General features: G+C 33.9%; 2 protein-coding genes across 2 annotated transcripts; both read right to left on the minus strand.

Moving 5' to 3' along the window:
• Positions 1 to 6,910: 6,910 nt before the first annotated feature.
• Positions 6,911 to 8,262, minus strand: LOC111408876 (F-box protein At1g22220-like). Its single transcript, XM_023038691.1, has one exon. It carries the CDS (start codon positions 8,155 to 8,157, stop codon positions 7,105 to 7,107), a length of 1,053 nt encoding a protein of 350 aa, XP_022894459.1. The 5' UTR covers positions 8,158 to 8,262; the 3' UTR covers positions 6,911 to 7,104.
• Positions 8,263 to 15,524: 7,262 nt separating this feature from the next.
• LOC111408877 (probable trehalose-phosphate phosphatase J) lies at positions 15,525 to 17,881 on the minus strand. Its single transcript, XM_023038692.1, has 10 exons — positions 17,764 to 17,881; positions 17,281 to 17,580; positions 17,070 to 17,210; positions 16,812 to 16,979; positions 16,668 to 16,724; positions 16,485 to 16,586; positions 16,246 to 16,393; positions 16,064 to 16,134; positions 15,901 to 15,993; positions 15,525 to 15,805 (listed from the first exon to the last, which is right to left on the minus strand). The coding sequence occupies exons 2-10, from the start codon at positions 17,545 to 17,547 to the stop codon at positions 15,746 to 15,748; spliced, it is 1,107 nt and encodes a 368-aa protein (XP_022894460.1). The 5' UTR covers positions 17,548 to 17,580; positions 17,764 to 17,881; the 3' UTR covers positions 15,525 to 15,745.
• Positions 17,882 to 19,905: the final 2,024 nt, after the last annotated feature.

Genomic DNA, 19,905 nt, shown 5'->3' on the forward strand with positions numbered 1-19,905 from the left:
CTGATTCAGTCATTAAGTGTTGAGGGATGATGGATGTCTTCAGTCAGTTTGTGCTAAGAGTCGCCCGTACCCAAATCTATTTCAACGGGCGGCCGACTTTAATTGCAGACTTAGATTGCTGTTAAAAAAAATTCTGAGGTTTTCTAAATCTGATCGGGTGTTTTGGGGACGGGGGCATGGTGTGCAATTTTTGAAAATTGCAAGCCCCCACCCACAATTAAAGGAAAGGGTCAATTTTGATCCAAATTAAAATTTTATTTAAAATTGACCCATTTAAAATAATAATAATAATAATAATTGACAACTTTTATATTTTCGTTAAATGTATAATTATTGTTGTATTATTTGTTCGTTTAAATTTCACCTTTTATATATTAAAATTTTGTTGCCAATTTTAGTTCTCAATCACATATGAATTTTGCCATTCATCGATTTATGATTATTATTTTGTGATTGAATTTTTCTATGGGCCTTGTGACGATTCTTGTTTTCCCACTAAGAGAAATATTTTGAAATAAAAATGGGTGGTAGCTGTCAAAGTGGCACACTCATTTTTATTTATTCAATTTTCTCTACAATAAAAATACATATATTTTTGCCCAACAACTTTTGATTTATTGCATATAATATCTTGCCCAAAGGTGTTATTATATGTAATATTTTTGGAAAATGGCATGATAAAGTTAATGAGCTTATTTTGGTTTAGAAATTTCCTTCTGCCCAAGGTGTTGGTATTTCGAAAATCAGTGTAATTTTGTTAACTGGCTACATGATGTGTTTTAAGAGTACCTCATAGCATGTTGTATTGTCGACCCAAAGGTGACTTTATGATGATGCACTTAGGCTCTTACCGTAATAAAATTTATATGTTTCGATTTAAATTACAGATTATCTAATTAATAGCCCATATTAATTAGTTGGATATTTCATCATCCATTTGATTGCATGCATTAAGTTTGGATGATATTAAGAGTGATATTTTATGTTTCCACAGTTTATAATGCCTCGTCTCTTTCGAATCAATTGTCTGCTATTGAAACTTTGACTGGGAATAACTATGTGAGATGGAAACGAGACGTAGAAATAGCACTTGGTCTTTTGGGCTTGGATTTTGCAATGGAGAAAAATTTTGAGAAATCCACAGATAAAAGTACCGTTGAATATGTAGCCGAGCATGAAAAGTGGGAAAGGGCTAACAAACTCTGTTTGAAAATCATTAAGCGATCGATATCTGATTCCATTCTAGGTGTCATCCCTGATAATGAAAATGCCAAAAGTTTTATGGATGCCACAGGAGAAAAATTTATTGAGTCTAATAAAGCCGAAACTGGGGATCTGATGGATAAATTTATGAGGATGAAATATGATGGTACAAGTGGTGTTAGGGAGCATGTCATGAAAATGATAAATATATCATCTAAGTTAAAGGCTCTTGACATTCCCATTGCGAAGCCTTTCCTGGTCTATCATGTTTTGAATAGTCTTCCTAGCAAGTTTAATCGGCTTAAGGTTGCTTACAATGCTCAGCGGGATAAGTGGAATTTGAATGATCTCATAGCAGTGTGTGCCCAAGAAGAGTATAGGATGCGGCGTGAAACTGTTGAAACTGTGCAATTAGCCTTTCAGCCATCACAGAATAAGGGGCCTTCTCATAATCATAAATCTAAGTTTCGTAAGAGTAATAAGTCCCATCGAAGTCAGCAGAATAATAATTTTAGTGGTCCCAAAGCAGTTATAAAGAAAAATGATCAATGTAAGTTCTGTAAAAAGAAGGGTCACTGGCAGAAAGACTGTTTTAAGTTCAAGACTTGGTTGGAAAAGAAGAAGAGTTCTTCAGGTATTCCCTTGGCCTTAGTTTGTTTTGAGTCTTCTTTAGTAGATGTACCTTTGAATTCTTGGTGGTTAGACTCGGGAGCTAGTATTCATATTGCGAATTCCTTGCAGGGGTTCATAAGCAAACGGAGGCCAAGTGAGAATGAAGTAAGCTTGAGCGTTGCAAATGGATTCCAAGTGAAGGTTGAATTCATAGGAGTAGTGAAGTTAACTTTAGAGTCTGGTTTTTATCTTGTTTTGGAAAATACAGTTTATGTACTGCAGATGAGACGGAATTAATTTTCTATACCAAAACTTGATGCTTGTGGTTTTACATTTAATTTTGGTAATGGAATGGTTAAGTTATTTAATGATTCTCGTTTGATTGGAAATGGCATTTTATGTGATGGTTTATATAAATTATCTTTGGCTTCTTTTGGTGATGTCTCGTGTGTTACAAATGTATCAAAGAAAAGGGCTTTAATTCGTAAATCATCCTCTATATTGTGCATAAGCGATTGGGTCATATTTCTAAGGATAGAATGCAAAGATTAGTAAAAGATGAGATACTTCCTTCCTTAGACTTCTCCGATTTTGACACCTGTATAGATTGTATAAGAGGAAAGTTAACTAAGTCTACGAGGAAGGGTTCGACTAGGAGTAATGGAATTTTGAACTTAATTCACACTGATATCAGTGGACCTTTGCTTTCCACTATATGTGGGAATAAATATTTCATAACTTTCATTGATGATTTCTCACGATATGGATATGTTTATCTGATTAACGACAAATCACATGCACTTGAGAAATTCAAAATTTTCAAACTGGAAGTAGAGAAACAATGTGGGAAAAGTATCAAAGTTGTAAGATCTGACCGAGGTGGTGAGTACTATGGGAAATATGACGAGTCTGGTCAAAATATGGGTGATTTTGTAAAATTTTTACAAGAGTGTGGAATAGTACCCCAATACACCATGCCAGGGACACCTGAACAGAATGGTGTTTCTGAAAGATGTAATCGAACTCTAAAAGACATGGTTAGAAGTATGATGAGTAGAACAAATTTGCCTGAATATTTGTGGGGTGAAGCCTTAAAAACAGCTATGTATATTTTGAACAGAATTCCAAGTAAAGCTGTTGCAAAGACACCTTTTGAATTATGGACAAGACGTAAGCCAAGTATGGCTCGCTTTAAAGTTTGGGGATGCCCAACTGAGGTTAGGATTTATAATCCATTTGAAAAGAAATTAGACCCTAAATCAACTCCTGGCTACTTTATTGGGTATCCGGATAGATCAAAGGGATATAAGTTTTACTATCCAAATCGCGGCACTAGAATTGTGGAGTTAATTACTGCTAAGTTTCTGGAGAACGATTTTGGAGATACTGGGAGTTCCACGTTGAGAGAAATTCTTGTTGAACCTAATCAAGTTGTAGTTCCAGTTTCTGTCATACAGGAAAGAGTTGGTTCCCAACCAATTGAAGCTGTTAATGAAGAACCGAGGAACCAGGAGGAATCTCCAATTCCTCAAACAACGATTGGATCGGTTCCTGAGCCACAAGTTAGGAGATCACAAAGGGAAAGAAGATCTGCATTGCCTAATGATTATGTTAATATTTATTAGGGAGCGATTTTAATATCGGGCATATTGTTGATCCTGTAACTTATAATAAAGCATTGACAAGTCCTGAGGCAGATAAATGGATAGCTGCCATGGAAGATGAAATGAGTTCCATGGAAAAGAATAAAGTTTGGGATCTTGTTGAACTTCCTCCAGATGCTAAAGCTATAGATAACAAGTGGATTTTCAAAAGTAAATTAGATTCAAAAGGAAATGTTGAACGAAAGGAAGCAAGATTGGTTACAAAAGGTTTCACTCAACGAGAGGGCATTGATTATGTTGAAACCTTCTCCCCTGTTTCATTGAAAGATTCTTTTCGAATTATCATGGCTCTTGTGGCACACTATAATTTGGAGCTTCATCAAATGGATGTTAAGACAGCATTTTTGAATGGAGATCTTTCTGAAATGGTTTATATGAAACAGCCTGAAGGTTTTGTTGTGAAAGGAAAAGAGAACTTGGTATGTAAGTTAAACAAATCATTATATGGACTTAAGCAAGTATCTCGACAGTGGTATTTGAAATTTGATGAGGTTGTGACATCTCTTGGTTTTGTCGAAAATACTATTGATCAATGCATTTATCTTAAAATCAGTGGGAGAAATTTTATTTTCCTTGTATTGTATGTTGATGACATTCTACTTGCTAGCAGTAACTTAGGGCTGCTTCATGAGACAAAGAAAATGTTGTCTGCTAATTTTGAGATGAAAAATCTTGGAGAAGGTTCATATGTACTTGGCATTGAAATACATCGTGATAGAAATCGTGATTTATTGGGACTTTCCCAGAAAGCTTATATACGATGTGTCCTAGAAAGGTTTAATATGCAGAATTGTGTACCTGGTGATGTACCTATCATAAAAGGAGATAAGTTTAACAAAACTCAATGTCCAAGGAATGAGCTAGAAAGGGAGTCTATGAAGATGATCTCATATGCAAGTACTGTGGGGAGCTTGATGTATGCTCAAGTTTGCACTAGACTGAATATAGCCTACGCAGTAAGTGTCCTTAGCATATTTCAGTCTAATCCAGGACAAGAGCATTGGAAAGCAGCTAAGAAAGTTATGAGATATTTGAAGAAAACTGAAAGTTATATGCTTACATTCCAACGTACAAATCATCTTGAGGTGGTAGAATATTCAGATTCTGATTTTGCTGGATGTCAAGATGATTTGAAATCAACCTCAGGTTACATTTTTACATTAGCTGATGGTGCCGTTTCTTGGAAAAGTGCTAAACAAACTTTAGTGGCATCTTCTACTATGCAGGCTGAATTTGTGGCATGTTATGGGGCTATAGTCCAATCCGTTTGATTAAGAAATTTCATCTCTAGCTTGAAAGTTGTTGATTCCATCTCAAGACCGATCACTATCTACTGTGATAACAATACAGCAGTATTCTTTTCAAAGAATAATAAAAGTTCTGGTGGATCAAAACATATTGACATCAAATATTTGGTTGTTAGAGATAGAGTCAAAGAAGGACAGACAAAAATAGAGCATATCAATACAGAGGCGATGGTTGCAGATCCCTTGACTAAGGGACTCACTCCAAAAGTTTTTAAGACACATGTTACTAATATAGGTATTGTGGAAACATTTGATATTTTTTGTTAGTGGGAGTTATTTATATAAAGAACTACGTTTTGAGCTTGATCCCTTTACGGGGTACGTAGGCAACCCATATGTTTTCGGGTATAGCCCCTTCTGATAATAAAATAAATTTTTCCCTATCCATGAACTATTTTTAAGCATGCATTTGACTTATGTCTTTTTATATTATTGGCATCTTGAAATATGACGTATAAAGACATAAGATAAATCTCTCTTAAAGACACGTGGCTTCATTTTGATTCGAAGCATTATGAGAACCGATATGAGTTAGCACAGTTTTGATCACATTTGGTGCTAAGTTCATACCACATACTACCACATTGGTTGGAGGATGGGGATCCATGTCGATAAGGATGTTGACATTTGTAGTTGTGGAATGGTCTTACATCTCTTAAATTGGTGTAATGACTTCCATGTTCGGTGTTAATATTCTTGATGGACCGGATCATGTTACGTAAGGTGTCATCATTGGAGCTATACCTTTGTGGCTACCTATGTAATCTAACACGGGTGTTAAAACTTTGTTATGGCAATCAAATGTTTGCCCAAGTGGGAGAATGTTGGAATAATTAATTATTCCATATGTGGGCTTCACATTGGATTGCAAATTTTACGGGTTAGATGTATGGCTCATAATGATATTTGTGTTTGGGCCAAATTTAGTAAGCGATCGATTGGGCCTTTTACACCTTACGGATTGTAATTAATTTTATGTGGTAGTTTAAAGTATGTGGGCCGAAAATAAACCCTAATTAGAATTCTAGTCGTAATGGGACGGCTCAAATTATTTCCTATATGTAAAGGCTAGGTCCCCTCTCCTCTCCAGATGTTTTATTGGCTTCTCCATTGATAGCTATTACTTTGTGAGGAGCAAGGAGGGGAAGATCTTAACTGCTATTACAACAATTATTCATATCAACAATAGCTTCCGCGGGTATGAATTCGTTTCTATGGCTTCCGCAGGTATGAATTCGTTTCTTTTAATTTATTAGATTGTAATTATCGATTCTTAACATGATTAAAACTAAATTCAACACTTTAATCTATGGTCTGCTCAATTGAAGCCTTTAATAGACTTTTGCACATTATTACTTTAAGAGGTCAAGTTGTTGTCGGGCACATTGAGGTTTATCGAGAAAATTACTTCCATTTTCTCCCCCAAAGGCAACTAATTAGTTAAGATTAAGTTATCATAAAACTCCAAATTCGACCATTCTGATTAGGATGCAAGACATAATCGAATGATAAATGATATTCAATTTCTATATGAGCAATTATTCTCTACCTTCTTTTCACATGACATCTTCGGGACTTTAGGGATATTGTCACCTTCTTTGCAACTTGCAAGCACATGTTATATAACTCGTAATTGGAATTTTTAAACACCAACCACGAACTCGACATTGGTGATAGTATTTATAGACAACGTCAAGTCCAATTCACATGCAGAAGTGCAACTTTTCATCTTCTTCAAGTTATACTACTAGCGTTTAACGAAGGCTTTGGAGTTGGGCCTCTAAACCCAACCTATATCATCAAGCTGAGGATATAAAGCCTCTCAGGGCTTGAGTATCTTGGGTCTTGATGCCCAACTCACATCATCAAGCATAAGTTGCAAATGTTTCAGGACTTCACTATTCCATGCCTCGATCATAATGTGACTCGGTAATGCTCGGTCTCTGTTTGATTTTGTTAAAAATAAGATTTCTAATAAATTTTGATAAAAGTTGATGAAATATGTGATTAAAAAATAATAAAAATTATAGGTCTTCTATGCCTAGTATTTCCTGTTTTAGCTATTAACCTGTTGTAGTCTGTTACATTTGGTTTCATCACTGAACATGTACTACTTGTTTCGAATTACGGCCAAATGACAAATACTCTGTATTTCGTATATTTTTACTTACAAACTGAACAACAACAATTTATCATTAAACAATACAAGACAGCGTTAATATTTACAAATACTACAACATTTCTGAGTGGCCAATAAATCAGCCAACAAAATTTACTACGACGAAAAACAATTAACTGTGATGATTCAAACTTGTAAATCAAAAGGAGTTCATTTCAAGAATGTAAGTTCTGCTCTTGAGCAATCTCTCTGCAGCCTCAGCATAAATTCCTTCTTTTCCGAATGCTTCGGTGGCCAATTCAATATCACCGCTCTTCTCCTCCACCTCACCCCGCTCCCCACCCCCGCTCACCGGCCGTACCACCACCAATGTGGCACCCTCCATTATCATTCCTCCAGAAAGTTCCATTCTTGCCTCGTGCCTCATCCTCATTGTCACTGCAGGTACTGTCGTCCTATTAGTCCTCCACCACAATCCGCCTTCGGTCAAGTTGCTGCTTTCGTTTATTTCTTCCTCTACGGACAAATTCCGGCATTCTTGCAGTCCGTCTTTGTCTACTATTACAGTTCCCTCGTTCTCCCTGTCGTTTACAATGAGATTTGTAAGATGATTTTGCTCGCTAATCACGTCCAGCATCATGTAATGCCTTGCAGAGGCGGCGATCAAAGCGCTTATAGTCCATACAACGCGCATTTTCAGGCCACCTCCAGCTCCAAGTCCAGCACCGGCGCCATCATTATCATTAAAATCCAACATTCCTTCCGAACCCGTGACACTATTTCTGAACCCTAAAATTACACAACTCTTCAAGGTTTTCCCAAATCTCGTCACCCATTTGATCGTTGTTCCCTTCTCGAGCCTCAGGTCTCCAGAAGGCAACTCGATTCGGAGGTTCTTTATCCCGTTGAACCCGCGAAGGATCTGGGTCGGAGAGTTCTGTGACCGGGTCGGGTCAGGCAAGGAAGTCCTGTGTGGCGAAATGAGATCCTGAAGTGACTTGTACAAGGATTTGAAGAGTGTGAAAACAAACGAAACACCATCATCAAACTCCGAGTCGGTGGCGGAGATTACCCTGTCCACACGGAGGAGGACTGAATCCGTCTGAGGGACAAGCGAGTTGAACCGCTTGGAAACTGATCGACAGCGAATGAGAAACTTGATGTCAGCTATGTTGTTGAAGATGAGGAGCACAATCGGGTCGGGTAAGCTTTCGAAACAGTCGAATTCGGATTCATCCGGCAAGTAGGCCATTTTTTCCTTTTGCTTTATGAGATTCTTCTGGGTATGCGATAACTGAAATGAATGAGAATAGGGAATGGTGGAAATATGGGGAGTTTGTCATGTCATGTGAATGGCTCGAACACCACGGCACTTAAAGAAGCGCGATTTGACTGTTGACCAGTTAGATGTGGGGTCCTCTACTTCGCCCAACGGGGAGAAAAATTCTAGAAGGATATGGTGCGATCATCAAATGAAAAGTTATCATCTCATCGGTGGCCCATCCTTCCATTCAACTGTTGTATCATGTAGAACGGTGCGATTATCCCACTAAAAATTTTCTCCATCCTCGCCTCCCTTGATTTGTATAAAATCAAAATTTTAGTAAGTTCTAGAAAAATTGAAAAGTTTTAAATTTCAATTATAGACTTTGATTTGAATTTTAATTAACTTTTTTAATTGAGTCAAACGGGGATAGAGGGCCAAACGAGAGGACTAATTGTGTGAGTCTTCATCCTACTTCGACACTTTAGCATCCTACTTCGACACTTTAGCTACGTTGGATTATCTTCGTTGCATGTTTAGCTTGTATGTTCTTTTATATGTGACTTCCAATATAGTTGATCGACTTTTATCCATGTTCAAGAAGATGGTCTCCCAATCAGACAAACTTATATTATTAAGTTCACATGCTTACGAGGTCCCTATTTTAGTTCAACGAGTCATTTGATCATCTACCAAGTTGAACCAACGAGGTTCGAACAATATCCATGCTTAAGTAATTGTGGTTAAAGCTTTGACTATGTCAAAATACTTATATATTGGAGATAAACTCACTCTTGATGTTATTAATTAAATTTTAAAACAAAAAATTGAACTATAAAATACAAATTGTTGTTGCAACTTTCACAATAATCTAGGACGTGATGATTTCTTGCTGATTCAAAGGGGGTAATGGGTCCAGTTCTATTTAATTAATAAGTATATCAGGAAAAAAAAGAAAAAAAAAGAAGCTGATCGTTTTTCTTTATTTTTTTTATTATATTAATAATATTTTGATACTTTAAATGTGAAAGGAACATCAAATAATTTTGACTATTAACGACAAGGTCAACATTGTTTTATTTTACGAAGTCGCGTGGGAAATTTCAATATCGTTTACCAATTCTTCTTTCCTTTCTTTTCTATCATTTCATTTTTATTTTTGTGTACATTTCTTTTCATGTTTGACATTTTCGAACTTAGACTCGATCAATTCTTATTTTTAATGATAACATCAAATTAAAAATATTATATTAAAACGACCCAAATGAAATTTCTTGAGTGATCAGAGTTCAAAATTTTATACTTTAAAAAATTGAACTTTGAAAAAATTGTTATTAAGACATTAATTGCGATGCAAATGCAAATGCAAATGCAGTCTAATGATGTTGTGAAATGTGTACACAATGTAACTTCTTTGTCATAGTAGTATTATTTGTTTATTAATATAGGAAAACTTTTATAACTTGAAATGCTTTATCTTATTTTATTCCTTTTTTTTTTTTTAATGATTAGTGATATTGGTCAAGGATTAGGGAAACAGCATAATTGTTTTGTAATAAATCACGGCAAAATTTTCAATATCTATGCTAAAAAGACCGTTGTACCCCCATTTAAAATTTTAAAAATACAAAAGAGAAAATGAAAAAGGGTAAAAGGTAAAACAAAAATAAATAAATAAATAAAAAGGAGATTAAAAAAATATAAACGTTCTGCTTCTACTTCCCCAAAACAGTGGCAATTGTAGTTGCTTCATTTATTTAGCCCCCGTTTTTTTCCATTATTTGTTCATTAAAATAAAAAATATAACCGTTATCCATCACATCAAGTCACCATATTTGACTTTCTATCTCTTGTATGAGATCCGTAACGGCTATACTTTTCATTCTCATTTTTACATTAATGTGTATCAAACGGAACCTTAGGAAGGAACTATTTTGGAAAGTTGGTTCTTTCAGTACACAAAGTTCTGTGGTCCTGGACTTCCATTACCTACATAAAAAATTCAATCTGGACCAGCAAGCTTGATCTGTGTATAGAGTGGTCTAGGCTGTTTATCATCTAAAGGACTACATCGGCCCAAGTTGTAACTGATCAAATATTTAATTGGTACTGAACGATTATCATCCAAAGGACTACCTCGGCCTACTGATCAAATTGCTAAATGGGCCTGGATGTTTATCATCCAAGGGACTATTTTATAAATTAGCCCAATCGCATTTGTAACCTTTTATCCAGAAATTTAGGGCCTGCTTGGCAAGGTTTTTGAAAAGTAGAAGTTGCTTCTGAAAATTGAGAAATTGCTTTTGAACCTGATTGGAAAATTTTCTGGATTTATCTCACTAGAAAAACTTTTAGATAAAGCTGACCTAACGTAATTTTCTCTAGAAGCTGTTCTACATAAAGTGGAAGCCCTGCCATATAGTTCTTTTACGTGTAGATATAGTTTAAATCCGTTTCATCATAAGTCATAAAACAAGTTCCTTAACATTTCAATTTGCACAATATTGGTAGAGGTGAATATCATTTTAAGACGATTTTGAAGTTTTACATGTCCCAAAATAAAATTCGAACTTTTGTACCTATCATTTGTAATATAGATATCGTGGTTCAATATTAGAGTTGAGATATGTTCTCCCTATTTGATTGTCCTGTCATTAAATTAATTTGAACCTTACAAAATTAACTCTTATTAGCAAATAGCAGAATACAATTTTGAAAATGATGTAAGTTGTAACGTATAGTTTAATTTAGCATAGGAGAATCGAAAACAAAAACTAAGAAGCTTGAAGTTTGGGGCATTATGATCATGGATAAATCCCTAATGATAAAGACGAAAAGGACTCAGTAGCAAGTAAAAGTTTCAATTTTTTCTGGATTTATATATCTCACTAAGAGAACTTTTAGATAAAGTTGACTTAACGTAATTTTCTCCAGAAGCTCTTCTACATGAAGTGGAAGCCCTGCCATATAATTCCTTTACGTGTAGATATAGTTTAAATCCGTTTCATCATAAGTCATAAAACGAAAAGGACTAAGTAGCAAGTAAAAGTTTCAATTTTTTCTTGATGTTATCCAATAATGCAGTTGTTTAATTATGCATCTGGAGCCCACATTTGAAAGAAATTGTCTCTAACTTAGAAATGTTGTGCCGTCGATGCTTGACACCGCATGTGCATGAATAATAAACACTTCTATTCCATCAAGAGCAATTAATTTGAAGGAAAAAAGAAAAGATAAACACTCGAGAACAAATTATTTGGACACATTATATTCAGAAATTCTTTAATCTGTTACTAAATGCTTTAATTTATATTCTTATCTCCCTATTACTCCAACACTGCTTTCTTCTGCTTCCTCCAATCATTCAAGCCACTGTAACATGGAAATCTAGCTGTCCAGTTTCAGTATAAACTGCCACCCATTATTTCATTAAAGAATTTTCTTCTTTTCTAATTATAGAGCAGTTACCTTTTCTCAAGCATCGTTGTGGGGTTCAATCTCTTGGCTCGACACGTACTCTACAGCGAGGTACTAAAATTATCAACAACATAGCCATCCAGAACAGCATATAATCAAAGGTAGAGACTCTTATTGTGTCTGAATAATGTATGTCTCCAAAGTATTTTATAATGGAGTTTTAGGTTTTAGGTGTTTGGCATTATTGTTGCATGTTTTTACTTTTGAATGCAGGGTTTTCTTACATACCCTTTGCCTCGTGAGAAGTAGAAAACGATAAGACGAAGAAATAAATCTCATATTGATATTTTGTTCGATTTATTGTTACATATTTAGATGAGGTCGGATGCAATGCCGCTCACAGAAGATGCTCTAACGAAATATGTATAAGGATTCTTGGCATAAGATATTATAAATCATCCTCCTTTATTTGGACATAGAATCGATAATCAAGAAAAAAAAAAGTTTGGTATTGGGCATAAAATATTTTTTGAAATACATAACCATAAAGAAGATCTAAATTGGAATTTTTCTTGAATAAATTGATTGAAAGATGCTAATGGTTTGTTTAGTCCACATTTGGTCCCCATTTTTTAAAACTTATTTTTTTAAATTTTATTTTCAATCACACATTTAATGGAATCTGCGATTTTTATTAACAATCTATCTATATATTTCCTCATCTTTTATCAAAACATACTAAAAACTGATTTTTATCAAAACCTGGCAACGGATTTATGAGGTTAAGGTGGTTCTTGCGGGATGTGTTTCTTTTCCATCAATAATTGGTGTTTACAGCACTTAGTTTATTTCGATTTAGGGCATCAATTATAGGTTGAATCTAGTGGAAGCCATACTTTACACGTCTAAGAAAAAGTAGTTCTTTTTTTTAAACTACATAGGAATGAAGCATGTAATTGGTATCCCCATGTCTTCTTCACAGAAATCAAACACTTTTTAAGTGGAATCCAACTCCTAATTCAACAATGGCTTTCTTCTTCATCTTAGTGGGTTTTCGCTTTCACTACCTAACTCCCTCTGCAAAATATAAACCATTATTCCACGTCTCGTATGATTAGTCGACAGATTTTAAATAAAAAGAAATTAAAATCTTCTTTATTTAATCGTCTGAGAATGCCTATTTCAGTTTGAAAAGTTTATCAACCCCTCAAAATTTTTCTTAAAATTATAGGATCTAAAGAGTCCACAGTACTGTTTAATATTATATATCGTTAAAGTTAAAGGCATTGAATCCATTAACAAATTCCTTTAATATACTCTTTTCATCTTTTGAGGTGGGCTCTCACGAATCCAACTGCCCAATAGTGTAGACTTGTCCTTGTGTCCAAGAGCAATGCCCTCGTTCCACCCATTAAGGATCTAATATCTTAATTTTTTTCAAGATCTCTTCTTTATTTTATATGTTGTTCCTAGGATCACTTGTCCACTAGCAATTTGCATTTCTTTAGAAATTTTAAGTTATGAGTTTCTTAGGGTTTGAAGAGTATTTATAAACACTTTGGTCAAACATTTTTTTCCGCACATTTTATAGAAATTTAAAGTACCATCTACTTATCGATATCTTATTTCTCTCTATATATATAAACACTTCCCCAACATATTATATATGTAATGAAAAATTTCGGCAACTTTTTGGTTTTATATTGTTGAACCAATTGATAGAAAAACTTAAACTATTTGATAAAGTCACATGCATATTATTTAAATAGTTTTCAATATGCCCTTTTATGTATAGGTAGGGTAGATTTTTTTTCCCCCTTTTTATACTAAAGCCTAAAATATGAATAATTCAAAAAGCTCGCGACGCATTTGAACCTAAAACTTTTACTTGCTCATCTTAAATAATATTATATTTAAGTTAAAAAAATAATGTTATATTTAATTTCTTGTCTATTCTTGACTGTTGTTGTCACTTTATTACACATTCTATCTTCATCTCTCTTTAGTAGTGTTACCAATGCATGTAACTTAGTACATTTTTATTTTACCCTTTTCCTAGGGTTAATATTTTTTCAGGAATAAAGCTGTTCGAAAGGGGGGCAATGTGGCGCCCCTTATAAACGAGAGGCGCCACATCGACCCCTAGACGGATAGGGCCCAAGTCAGCCCTGTCCATCGAGCACGCTTGTTTTTTTCAGGATGGACTCTTAAGAGACTAGACTTTGCCACAATGGTAGCAGTCTAAGAATCACACATTGACAGCCTAAGATAGTTGCCTAATATGCCTTTATGCTACCAATAATTGATCTATTATTCTTCTAAGACATGACAGAACATCTTGGTTCAGTTAACTTGAAGTACAATAATGTTCATGATCTGACTTTTTTTTACCATACCCTAAATGCAGTCATATTGCATATCTGTAACTTGATTTTTTAGTTGAGATTTAGCTGTCAGTCAAAGTTATTAATTAAATTTAATTATACATTTCATGATATTTACAATTTTTTTTATCCATTTTTCAATTGTATATTTCATTAATTTATATCAAAATATAATAAATTTTAATTAATGGCTAAATCAAACTGGGATTTAGTTTAGTAGATGGATATACATCATCTTTGGATTCTCCGCATTTATGTTTGTAATTAATTAAATGCGCAATGGATAAACACAAGATATTATAAAATATAATTAAACCTTAATTTCCTGCAAGTATGTATTCATTAATTTTTTTGGGTTGAATCTTGCTGTTAATTCTGACTCCAACATGTCTTTACAACTATTAAGATCCCTTAATTATTGTTTAAGATAGTGGAAGTATGGTTTACAAACTAAAAAAAATCATGATTAATTAAGAAATTGAATAGTGTTTTACTGCCTAAAGTTATCAACCTTTAATGTCTGAATGAATCAATGCATGTGCATATATCTTTTGTGCCAATTCATCTACACCATCCGTCGTTGGAGGTTTTGCAACGAGTATATATGCATGAGTAATTGTTCGTACTTATTTTAAAATTATACTAGATTTGGGGGGCAAATGTGAAGATGTTTTAATATTTATCATATATGGTTCCAAAGGAATACACCTTATATTAGCTACTTAGGGCCCGTATATCAAGATTTTGAAAAAGTCAAAAGTTTACGAGGTTAAGAAACTGTTTTTAAACATGTTTGAATACTCTTCTTAAAGTATTTAGTCTAACTAGAAATGCTTATAAGAAAGTTGGCCAAAGGTAATTTTCTCATAAAATTCTTCTACAAGAAGCAAAAATCCTGCCAAACTAACCAAAAACAAAGAAATTTAGTGTTCTCAACTTAATAATGTGAGGGATAGTATTATTTGGATAGTATAATGTAAAGCGAACTTGATGGAATTATGTCCATTAAGATGGAATGGCAAACGTGTTTGGTATTTCAACCAAATTGAATAATATTAGAGAAGAAGAAAAGAGTTAAAATCTTGTTTGTTATTCTACAAAATATTGTCTAATAAGAAATTAAAATTTATTATTAGCATGTATCTTGTAAAGAATTGAATAGTAATAAACAATATTAAGTGAATAAAATTAAATATAATTTCAAATAGTGTTTGTGGCTTCCTTCTTTCTTTTTTTCTTTTCCCTAGTCTCTTAGATCAAGAAGTAGGAGTCCAATATGCTTAATTATATTGACCAGCTTTGATTATTTGGATTATATACTTTTGATTCTTTGCGTGACAATTTGTAATTTTGAATTGAAATTCCTGGATAGAAAGAATTATTCCTTCTCATTAAGATTTTCACATTTTGTGCAAGGAGTTTTCCATTTGGCCTTTTTTGAAGCTTATTATACTTTTTAGCACATTTTTAAAGATTTTCGACATTATTTAGAGTCGTATGATTTGGTCGCTAAGTGTATATCTACGATCAAGACAACATCTTAACCCACATGCGAAAAGGCAAACTATAGCAACGTGAATACATTTTTTTAACGATAACAACTTGAATAATGCTCTTGCATTATATCCAAAAAAGAAAAAAAGGAAAGGTTCCCTTTGGGATCATTACAATTCGAATAAATTAGGTACATAAATTCAGCACCACCCGTACCCCTAATAAAACTTTGAGGGTAGGGGTCGAATGTTTCCTCTATGTTTGTGGAGGGCGAGCTCATCCTAATGCCTTGGTAAGGAGGATTTTTTCCATTCGGCTAAACGTTTGAGGAAGTACATAACCTGTAAAACATGAAATAATAAAGCATTAACAATGTAACATGTAAATTAAGTCAAAACCTCCTTAAATAAATCTAAAGCATTTTCATTCTACTTGCCTCGGATGGTTCTTGCAAAGAATACGAGGCTTTTGTTTCTTTAGGAGCTTTAGACACTAGAATTCCTAAACCTTGTCCTCTCTTGCGCAAAACCTAATAAACAAAAGTCACCATCAGTTACTTTTCTTATGGTAGAAATCTCAACTGAGAGAATTGAATGTACTTTGAATGCATCTTCATCGGTGCGATCATCGCCAATATAAACTGGTAAAACATTATTTGATTTGTCATAGCCTGAAGATCCAATTGACCAAAAAAAAAGTATTAAAATAAAATAAAATTACTACTACAAGTAAACATGGGATTGATATCAATCACAACTAAAAATTAATATTCGACTCTCACCTAACGACTCTAATAAGAATTCAAGTGCACTCCCCTTGTCCCATTTTATAGCGGGACGTATCTCCAAAACCTTCCTCCCTTGGCTCAATCTGAGCGTTGGATAGTTTTTAAGCACTTCCCTAACTTGCTCTCCTAGTTCGCCCCATATCTAATAAACGGAAAAAGAAATTAAATTTCTTTCAAATTTATGCGTCAAAAGAAAATCTGAAATGGCATCATATTAAAGAACGTTTTTTTACCCTTTCATCGACGCAACGGAAGTGTACGGACAGACAGAACTTGTTGTTTTCAACTTTTGCTCCTGGGATAAATTTCATTTTCTCCAACAAAATTTTGTGTACCTGAAAATTGACTGATTAGAATTGAGACACTGTAGTAATAAAATTTTGGAATTTTCCCATGAAAGTGAAAGAGATGGAAACCTCTTCAATCATTGGCAAAAATTCTCTGGCTGGTTGGCAGAAGACAGATTGATTTCCCTAAACAGATATAAAAATAAATAAATATATATATATATAAATTATGCTACAAAATTTATAGTACTGAATGGACCATTAGGGACTAACTTTTCTTTGTTTTTTGTGTCCTTTTGTTGGTCTCTGAATGTCCAATCCATGACTCCCTGCATAATAAAGCTCTGATAATTTCACAAAATTATGCACTTTGGCTCTGCACCTTCCACTAACAATGGCTGTGGGGAAATATTTGGCTACATCCCTGACTGCTTCTCTCATCTGATTATAATTAAAAATGGATCGAAATTAATAAACGTAAGTTGGAATGAATTTTAAGTGAAGATTTGTTTAATGAGGAAATTGATTAACCTCATTAGTCATGAAAGCACGGTCAGGATCCTCAACAATGGGTGATAATGTACCATCATAATCAAGAAACACCACTATTTCCTTGCCCTCTGAAGCATTCATGATATCCTCGAACATGCTTAAAGCCGAAGGATGATGAATCTGTTTTAAGTATATATTATGAGGCCAAGAATTGCATATTTTCAATATAAGTACTTGTAAGTATGCTTACAATCCAAGACTTTTGATCTTCGGTTTCAGAGGCTCGACGAGTTGGTGAAGAAGCCCGCATTGAATCAATAAAGGCATTAATCCTGGCACCTCCTCCTCCATTAGTTTCAAGCTTTTTAATCGACTTTTTTCTTGGAAAGTAGCCATTCGCTGCGACCAGTGGCTTAGGCATGGCGGGCGAGTAGAAATTAGATTCAGATACAGCAACTGCAGTTGCCACTGCAAGTCCTGTTTTTGCCTCAGAAATCACCACATTTTGGTTGGTCATTTCACTGTTTTTTCTTTCAATGTGAAAACCTCCCTGCAATCCACATTCACATACATAGTTAAAGGAAAAGTCTTATTGTACATAATTGTGTAAATCTTAGTGTACATAATTTATGCCACACCCCTCACATCCCATAAATTATGTACACCAAGTACAACACATAGTTATTTCATGATATTGTACAATCTCGACTCACAAAATATGCAAGTAAAGTACCTGGAAAAAACTTGGAAGTCTATGGGCAATGAAGTTGTGAAGGACAGAGAAGTTTTTGTATAGCAGAGAGAGAGATAGTTGGAAAAGACAAGCACTAAATCACTAATTGAACACACGATTCACAAAGGAAAGGTGTGGACAATTTATAAGTAACTTCAGAGAAATAAGAAGCGAAGAAGCCTAACTTCTGTACATTTGTGGGCCCCATCAAGACTAACTCGGGTCGGCTTATATACAATTTTCAAGTACTTTTTTGGATTCTTTTGGTCCCTTTTTCTATCTTCTCTTCCTGAGTTAGAAAAATGACTTCTTGTCAAGAAGTCATTTTTCTTTCACACACGTCATTATTGGAGTTTTGAAATTCTATTTTAAGTTAAAGCACGCCACTGTAAATGTTAATGAATATTTTGATGAGCCTAATAGAAATTATTAAGATTTGGATTTGAATTTAAAAGGTCCATCAAAGTAATTCAAGCTTATACATGATAGTTTGTATATTTTTATATCATAACAATGTGGGATCCATGATAAGTGCATTTTTGTGCATTTATTTGGGTTGTATTACTAAGCCTTTGTGACGTTTTACTATTAAATTTTACTTAAATTAATCTCATATTGTTTCACTTTCGGACCCCTCGTTAAGCAATTGAAAAAAAAAATAGAGAGAGAGAGAGAGAGATCAGTTGACCAACGGATGGAAGTTTGGAGACAAATATGTATTTGAATAAAAGTTGAAGGACCAAAATCGAAATAATTTAATATGGAGAACGAAGATAGAAGAAAAAATGAAGAATAGGTCTAAAAGGAAAATTTTAGAAGTTTTTATAATTGGACAACCTCCCATTGTCCAGTTATACAGTCTTAGTGGCTGCCCGACCCTTAATCCCAATTACAGGAGTTATTTTGTATGTCTAGGCAATTTCCCCAGTTTTCTATTGGGCGCCCGCTCAGGCCAATTCGGCCCGAAAATTCTGTTTCCTTTGGAATTCAATTCCAACAATGAAACTTTCGTTTGACCTATAAAACACACGATTTTCAAAGATCTTTTGTGACTCTTTGGAGGGATTACAAATATCAGCTCTCAAAATATAATTAGGGTGCGGAGAGTTAATTGCAAAAAGAGGCAAATAACACATTAAGATTCAAGAACATCAAAATTAAATTCAAAAATTTTCGGGTGATGAACAACTTTTATATCTTTTTCTTTCTTCTTCATAGCATATTAGGCTAATTTTCTTTGGCCGGGAAAACGATGAACCTTGTAATATGAGTTTTTAATATTTAGTTTTACATATTTGACACTCAAAATACATTTTTGGATTCTGAATGATTTACATGATTATTATTTATCTACAATTATTGTGCACGGTAGTTACTTGAATTTGGTGGCTTCTTTTATGCATTTGAAAGAAGAAAAATAGGTTCGACAAAGTGTAAATCGTCACAGGGTCTGATAGGGTATAAAAATATATCATTATACAGGGGCGGACCCAACCGTTTTGGGTTGTGGAGTCAAAACTAGAGTTGTACTACAGTGCCCACATGAATGATCGTGGGATTGACACAATACAAACACATGGGGTCAGAATTATTTTATTCATGGAAACCTCGTCGGGCATGTGAGAGTGCGATCACTTGCGAGGTCATCCTTGCGGGTTGTGCTTAATTCAAAAATTAATGTGTAATTTTTTAAAACAATATAATATTTATAAAAATAAGTTAATACGCATTTTGACGTCTTGAAAGTGTCTTATAATTCTATCATTATTAATATTGTTAAATGAATTTTGCTACATGTATAGTTTTGTTTACCATGTCATTTATGGATGTTGAGCTAACGACGACTAAATCAAATTGGATGTGGAAAGTAAATGAAATTTAAGTTTAATGTAAAAATAATTTGAAAGTAATTCAAATTACATTTAATCCGTAATAATTTTAGAATTTTTGACATAATTTTTAATGTAAATTTTCCTAATAAAATAATGTAAATTATATTGAAAAATTTATCGTGAAAAAATAATAAACGTTAATGAAATAATTAAATTTTTTTTAAAAAAATTACGAGTTAAACGCCTCTTTTAATACGTATGTTTGATGCATATTTAACTATTTTCGATATCTGTTTGGACCATTCGATAT

The sequence above is a fragment of the Olea europaea genome, chromosome 14, assembly GCF_002742605.1.
Source record: "Olea europaea var. sylvestris chromosome 14, O_europaea_v1, whole genome shotgun sequence".
Lineage (NCBI taxonomy): Eukaryota > Viridiplantae > Streptophyta > Magnoliopsida > Lamiales > Oleaceae > Olea > Olea europaea.